The sequence below is a fragment of the Galeopterus variegatus genome, unplaced genomic scaffold, assembly GCF_000696425.1.
Source record: "Galeopterus variegatus unplaced genomic scaffold, G_variegatus-3.0.2 Scaffold10549, whole genome shotgun sequence".
NCBI classification, from domain to species: domain Eukaryota; kingdom Metazoa; phylum Chordata; class Mammalia; order Dermoptera; family Cynocephalidae; genus Galeopterus; species Galeopterus variegatus.
The window spans coordinates 20,316-27,732 of NW_007736660.1; the positions used below are offsets into that span (position 1 = coordinate 20,316).

Genomic DNA, 7,417 nt, shown 5'->3' on the forward strand with positions numbered 1-7,417 from the left:
TTCAATTAGTAATTTTCAGTTTAAGTTGAAGCACCACAGTAACAACATAAGGAAGTTTATATTACGACTGCCACTATTTGGTTGGTGTTTCAGATAAGATGTATATTGTTCACTGGTGTAATTTAAAGTATTACTTAAATGCTACACTTTGAAGTAGGAGACAAGATCTAGTAGTCTTGTAGTGGGTGTTTTAAAATGTTTATATGAATATAGTTGATTAAGTCTTAATTTAGCATGTGATAAGAGGTAGTTTCACATGTTAAGGTTAAAATGAAATGTGTTTGTATGATTTTTTTTTTTTAGGAGATCATGAATCAGGCAGATAAAAATCAACAAGAAATCCCATCATACCTTAGTGATGAACCACCAGAAGGTAAGTATGCATCTATAACACTAAGAATAGAAAAAATATCCTTGTGAATTAAAGCTCTGATTGTTTTTATCAAATTTAAAGAAACATAAACTGTGTACCTTGTCAGTAAATATGTTCCAAAAATAATTGAAGGTAGACATTTTAAGCCTTGAATAAGAAAGCACAGTGTCTTAGTCCATTTTCTGTTGCTTATAACAGAATAACTCTGGGTAATTTATAAAGAAGTGAACTTTTTTGTTTTTACAATTCTGGAGGGAAGTCCAAGGTTGAGGAGCTGCATCTTGTGAGGGCCTTCTTGCTGGTGGAGACTCTGCAGAGTCCCAAGCTAGTGCAGGGAATCACATGGCTAGGGGGCTGAGCATGCTAGCTCAGGTCTCTCTTCCTCTTATACAGCCACCAGTCCCATTCCCGTGATAACTCATTAATCCATGAATGGATTAATCCATTTTTGAGAGTAGAGCCCTCATTACCGAGTTACCTGTTAAAGGTCGCACCTCTCGATACCATAGATTTCGCACTCTCTTAATACTATTACAATGGGGATTGAGTTTCAGCAGGAGTTTTGGAGAGGATAAACATTCAAACCATTGCACACAGATACTGGTGAACCGGCACACGATTTATCATATAAGGTCTATTTTCCTGTCACTCTTTTATTCACAAGTAAGAGTATATCCTTTCATTTTTAAAGGGTAGGGTGGGATAAAGGATGGACAGAGGAAGGATGGACTATGTTTTAAGTTTTGATGTCCTGCATAAAAAAATCAACCTAATTCAAGAGGCATTTGAGATTTGTTGTTAAACTCCTATTATTCATTACATTATGATTGGTAGCTCTCTGTTCCTACATTAATACATGGTCTTGGGGTCTGCTTAATTTGTCTTTCTAAATCATAATTCTCTTTTAGTTTGAAAATTGTGACATCATGAATCATTTTATTCTTACCTTTGTTTCAAAAATCTTTGGAAACACTAACTGCACAACTAAATGCCCTGACTATGTACAGAAAATGACTGCAGGCATTTTTTATTTATGGTTTTCGTATAGACTATTACTAAACTTAATTCAAATAGTGATCTCATTGGAGAATTGCATGTTGATTGCTAGGGCTGGAAATCGTGATTCTAGGTATTGTATTTTCCTCCCAGTTCTGTTATTCACTGTTCAAAATTTTCTTCTTATATTTCTTATCTTACATTGGTAGGCAAAAATGAAATTGCTAGGAAAATAACACAACAAAAAGCTTACATTTAAGCCTAAAAGAAGATGGAGGAACTAGCTGATTAGGTTTAGTTTGTCTGATGGAAGAATGGCCTGGAAAATTATTAGTTTAGCTTTTTCCCTGCTTTATTTTTTTAGGAGTAGAACCATGGAATTTCAAAAAGAAAATTTAGGGCTCAAGAGAAAGTTAGTAAGGACTTTGTGAAAAGGAAGTAAGGAAAGGGATCAATAAAAGGTTGTCCAGGATCATGATTGTTAAGGAAGAAAACAGAGCCTCAGGAATACCTGTATATGCTATGAAACAAGAGTAATCTGCAAAGCAGATAATTTATATGGTGATAATTAAGAGTACCCTGTAAGTAAAGAGATCAACTGCATTAATATTTGTCTGATTTGATTAGGAGAAATTATCTGGTTTTATTAAATGCACGTGTATGAAATTTGGCATAGCAAGATCATTATACTAATGAGGGATTTGGCATGAAGCAGTTATCTATTTTATCTTCAAATCAGGATTTTGCCTCTTTTCCTAGTGCTGTTGACCTTGATTACAAAAGAATTACCAAATATGGAATCCTTTCCATCATACTTTTATAATTAATATATTCAAATGCTCATCTCTATCTTAAATCTTTCTTTTAGCCATTTAAAAATTTGTATTAACTTTGCTTATTAAGTTTTAATAAAAATATTTAGTTGGTTTTTATAAATTTAGCCATTGCTATATCTGTGCACTATTTTGACTAATCAATATGATTTTCCCACTTGTGATAGAATGTAAAACCTCCAAACAATGAAAAGAAAAATTATCTCAAGGTAAATCTGTATTAGTAAAATTCGACTTTGAGAATTTTTTCTTTTTCCCCATCAAATATTGTTGGTTTCTCCATGTTACTTTCTCTGATGACCTTATTCTGCAAGGATCTAGTGTCTTTGGTGGTCTTAGTTGGACCTGTGTACCTAAGAATTTACCTTTCATTGTGTTAGATTATACTTTTTCAGTGGCTAAAGCCTGAATTGTATAATTACCAAATATTTTTCCATGAAATTTAGAAAAACACCATTGTTTATGTATTGTCACCTAAATCATTAGCTTGCAAAAGAGGAAAGGCTGGCATTTATTTGAAGCTGATGCAATCAGATTTTTATGAAATCTTCCTGCGAGTCATTTTATGCCTAAGTTTGAGGTTACATTCTAATTTGTGTGGCTGTTTTAAAAAAAAAAAAAAACCAAACCAACCACAGAAAACAAACCCATGACTTAAAAGTGAATTTTTCATATTGATATTACCTTTTCTGAGGGCATCTGAAAAGTTTTTTAAAACTAGATGCTTAAGGGGCTGGCCCGGTGGCGCACTGCTACAGTGCGCCGCTTGGGAGTGCAGTGGCGCTCCCGCCGAGGGTTCGGATCCCACATACAGACCGGTTCCCGCTCACTGGCTGAGCGAGGTGCGGGCGCAACACCGAGGGTTGCGATCCCGTTGCCGGTCCCGGTCCGGCATGGGCGCGACACTGAGGGTTGCAATCCGTTGCCGGACACGAAAAAAAACAAAAAAAACTAGATGCTTAAGGGGCTGGCCCGGTGGCGCACTGCTACGGTGCGCCGCTTGGGAGTGCAGTGGCGCTCCCGCCGAGGGTTCGGATCCCACATACAGACCGGTTCCCGCTCACTGGCTGAGCGAGGTGCGGGCGCAACACCGAGGGTTGCGATCCCGTTGCCGGTCCCGGTCCGGCATGGGCGCGACACTGAGGGTTGCAATCCATTGCCGGACACGAAAAAAGACAAAAAAAAAAAACAAAAAAAACTAGATGCTTAAGACACAGACTTTCTACTATAAGAATTACTGAGGCAGTGATTTAAGCATTAATCATAGCTGTTGTTTGTCTCCCCTACTTCCATCTGAATAAAAATGATTTTAGGTAGGTAATGTGATTTTATAAATGATGAATAAAAAGCATTAACTCTTTAAATACATTATTAAGGGACACGTAGAGCAGAGACACAAATATATCTAGCAGTGATTCTGAAATTTTTTGGTTTCAGGATCTTTTTATACTCTTAAAAATTGAGATCCCAAAGGGCTTATGGCTTTGTCAATATTTACCATATTAGCAATAAAAACTGAGAAATTTGGTATTTTATTCATTAAAATAACCCAGTAGACCCATTACATGTTAACATGATTCATATAGTTTTATAGGAAGTAACTTTTCCAAAACAAAAAAAAAATTGTGAGCAGGGTGACATTGTTTATACATTTTTGCCAATCTCTTTAATGTTTTGATTAATGGAAGACAGCTAGATTCTTGCAGCTGCTTCTGCATTCAGTCTGTGGCGTTATCACACATCATCTAGCTTCTGGGAAACTCTTCAGTAGACTGAAAGTGCAAAGACAAATGACATCTTAATATTATTATCAAAATAGTTTTTACCTTGTGGACCCCCTGAAATGGTCTTGGGGAATCCCCACGAATCCCAAACTATACTTTTAGAACCATTGCTTTATTTGAAGAAGATTGTTTCAGCAATGATTGCTTGAATCATATCAAGGAAATTAAGGCTAAATATATTTTTTCATGCTCTTTTTAGGATATAAAATAAAGGTTATTTATTAACAATGAAACTGTAAATCAAGGAAGCATTTAAAATAGCATCCTATTTTATGAAATTTGTCTAGTCTCTAAAGCATTTCTTCTCATAAATACTAAGACTTAGCATTGGACCAAGATGTTGTAAAAACAGGTACATAACTATACCCTTGAGAGAAGAGCTCTTCAATGTCTTTTCACTCAGTCAGCGTGATTGGTTTTATCAAATCTACCTCCTGATTGTGAGGATGTTTTAGGTTATGTAATGATTTGTACTGCTCTTTTAAAGGCTTATTATATTTGTCTGTCTCATATTTTCTCTCATTAGGTTCAATGAAAGATCACCCACAGCAGCAACCAGGCATGTTGTCCCGTGTGACTGGGGGTATCTTCAGTGTTACAAAGGGAGCTGTTGGTGCCACCATTGGTGGTGTGGCTTGGATTGGTGGAAAGAGTCTGGAGGTGACCAAAACGGCTGTTACAACTGTGCCTTCCATGGGAATTGGGCTGGTGAAAGGGGGCGTGTCTGCTGTGGCTGGAGGTGTTACAGCTGTTGGGTCTGCTGTTGTAAACAAAGTGCCCTTAACAGGAAAGAAGAAAGACAAATCTGACTAAAATATGGAGATAATATTTGCTCTCCACAGCATTATGATGCCAGTGGCATTGAATTGCTCAATTAGGGACTACAACCAAGTCATCTGTTTTGGACATTTATCTTCTAAACTGCTGTGTTGAAAGTATTGATGACTGGCTTTCGTCTAAAAAGAAGAGACCAATACTAGCACAGTGTATGAAGGTTTCTCATACTTAAATTCCAGCTTTTTATCTGGTAAAATGTTACACTTACTCAGTTGTAACTGAAGATATGGTATGTCTTAAGTATTTAGTATGTTTTTCAGTTTGACTAAAAATGTGAAAGTTGAATCTAGTAGATGATCTTTACAGTTCCATGTATATAATGTGCCAGGTAACTCATCTGCCCCTTAAGAAGGGAACTTTGAACTACATAAACTGTACCTTTGATGTGCCTAATAGTTTCAGATGTCTTAGTTTTTTATAACCATAGTTGATTAGGCCAAGAGGCTTTCTTTTCTTATTTAAGCTGGCAAAAGTAGCAGGAATTAGAGAAATTTAAAAGAAAAGATAAATGGTTTTATGATACTGTTAACCATATTTTGTTAGAAATGCATTTTCTTCATTGAATCATTGATGCCTTACAAAAGAAAACATCTTTTCTAATACCCTAAATATGTGCAGTTTTTAGAATTATCTATGGATTCTTTTAAAGGTTGTTTGTGAAATTAGTTTTCCCTCTTAAGAATCTCAGAAGTAGTGGGGTAAAAGCATTTCTTGATGACAGCAGATAAGATAGTGTTTGTTAACTGTCTTGTTAGTAGTTAAAATTGAATTGTACACTTCAGCTTGGGTTCATGCTCCATCATTAATACACCTCACAGTGCCTAAGGAACATTTCTTTACTGGTCACAAGGTCTATTGGAAGAGTTGCATATTAAGGAGGAAGAAATAATTTTAAGTTCCTAAGAATTACCTGAAGCATTCAACATATAAAAAGAATCCTTCACACTTATTCTGTCTGTATGTGTCTTAAGTTATTAGCAGTATCCCTTCTTAAAAACATGGTAAAAGCAACCACAAGTGTATGAGGACTGACTTTTAAATTGAATGAAATGGGCACCATAGATTGGTTTTGAATATAAAATGTAGTGTTTTGAGTGGTTTATATAGGCTTTTAAAATGTTATCTTACAGTCCTTTAAAGTAGACTTTGTACCATTTTTTAAGCCCATTTCAGGCAGAAAATTGAAGTTTTTGATTATGTATAAGTATGTTATGTCTTTATTAACATGTCCCATCATGTCTCATTCATTTTCAAAGAATATGACTTAGCTGGAATTCATTATTTTTTTTGTTTCATGTTAAGTTTCATAAAAATTTTAACCACCAGCATATATGTTTGTTTGGCATTCCTCTTAACTAGGGGTTATAATCCAAGCCTGAAAAATCTTAAATTTCTTTATACCTAAGTTTAGAAATTTGTCTCCATTCTGCTGACTTTTATTTTTTGTAGTGGAGGGAAGGAAAGGCGGTGATACCCTAAAGTAAGTCAAACTAGCATCCCAGAGAACTTGAAACAGGTCACTATAACACCCAAGGCTTAAATGTTTGTTTGTAAACCACTAAGAGTATTACATGGATAATGTGGGTCAACAAATGGATAAGAATATAACAACTTTTAAAAGCTTTCATAAATATCAGCAGGGATTTTAAGCAAATCTCCAAAGGTTCTTGAACCTTTGTACTGCATACAAACTGAAAAGTCAATAAAGAGTTCAGTTCATCAGTTATTAAATGGTTGTTTATTTCATTAAGTATTATTTAGGTGTATTTGTTGGCATATCTGGTCAGATGTGATAATTTGTAAAGGGGATTTTTTTAAACTCCAAAATTAATAGATGAAGACTAAATAATAATCTAATGGTATTGGAGAGCTTGTTTCCTGCTATTCGGAAGAAATTATTGCTTCTTTGCTAGTTTATGTTTCTAATAGGCTGTGTTGTGCTTTGTACCTGAATTTCTAAGCATAGACTTTAGTTTGCTGTTTGCTTGCATATTTATTTTTAACTTTGTCTTTAAAACTGCTTGAGGAAAAATGGTTGTAGTTAATTTCTGCTGCAGTAAAGCCATCTGGTACATTTTATCTCATCAAGATAGTTTTCAGTTCTAAACTATAACTTTGTTCAGGGGGGCTTTTGCAATGATAGCAGAGAACTGTACAAATGTACAGTTAGATATAGAGGTTTTTGTTGAAATGGACTTGCCATATGATGATATGTACAGCTGTATCCTTGAGTCTTTTCCAGTTTATTTACGTAGACTAGCAATTTGACCTGTTAAACAGGACTAGTTCACGTCAAGAAACTAAGGTTGTTGAGTGCACCTGGAGGCATCTGTTATTATTCAACTTATCTTTTGAGTGGGTATTTGGCACAATGAGGATAAACTTGTATAACCCACTTGAGGGACTTGATGTAATAATGTTGACATGAATCCTGTACTTAGTGAAATGTCAGATGAAAATAACCGATGATTGAATAATTTTTTGTATTAAAGGGATGGGAAAAGAACACATGAATCTGTTAATAAAGCACTATGATCTGCAAAAGATGGAATGTTTCATAAAGATCTGAAGAAATAAAGGAAATTTTAAAACAG

At 35.1% G+C, this 7,417-nt stretch overlaps 1 protein-coding gene across 1 annotated transcript; it reads left to right on the forward strand.

Moving 5' to 3' along the window:
- The first annotated feature begins 274 nt into the window (after positions 1–274).
- On the forward strand, positions 275–7,417 carry TMEM263 (transmembrane protein 263). Its single transcript, XM_008594309.1, has 2 exons — positions 275–373; positions 4,513–7,417. The coding sequence occupies exons 1-2, from the start codon at positions 310–312 to the stop codon at positions 4,797–4,799; spliced, it is 351 nt and encodes a 116-aa protein (XP_008592531.1). The 5' UTR covers positions 275–309; the 3' UTR covers positions 4,800–7,417.

Bases quoted from the DNA above. Each gene is read 5' to 3' on its own strand.
- TMEM263 (XM_008594309.1), top strand. From the start codon at position 310: ATGAATCAGGCAGATAAAAATCAACAAGAAATCCCATCATACCTTAGT. The intron at 374-4,512 runs GTAAGTATGCAT...TTCTCTCATTAG, and splicing joins TAGTGATGAACCACCAGAAG to GTTCAATGAAAGATCACCCA.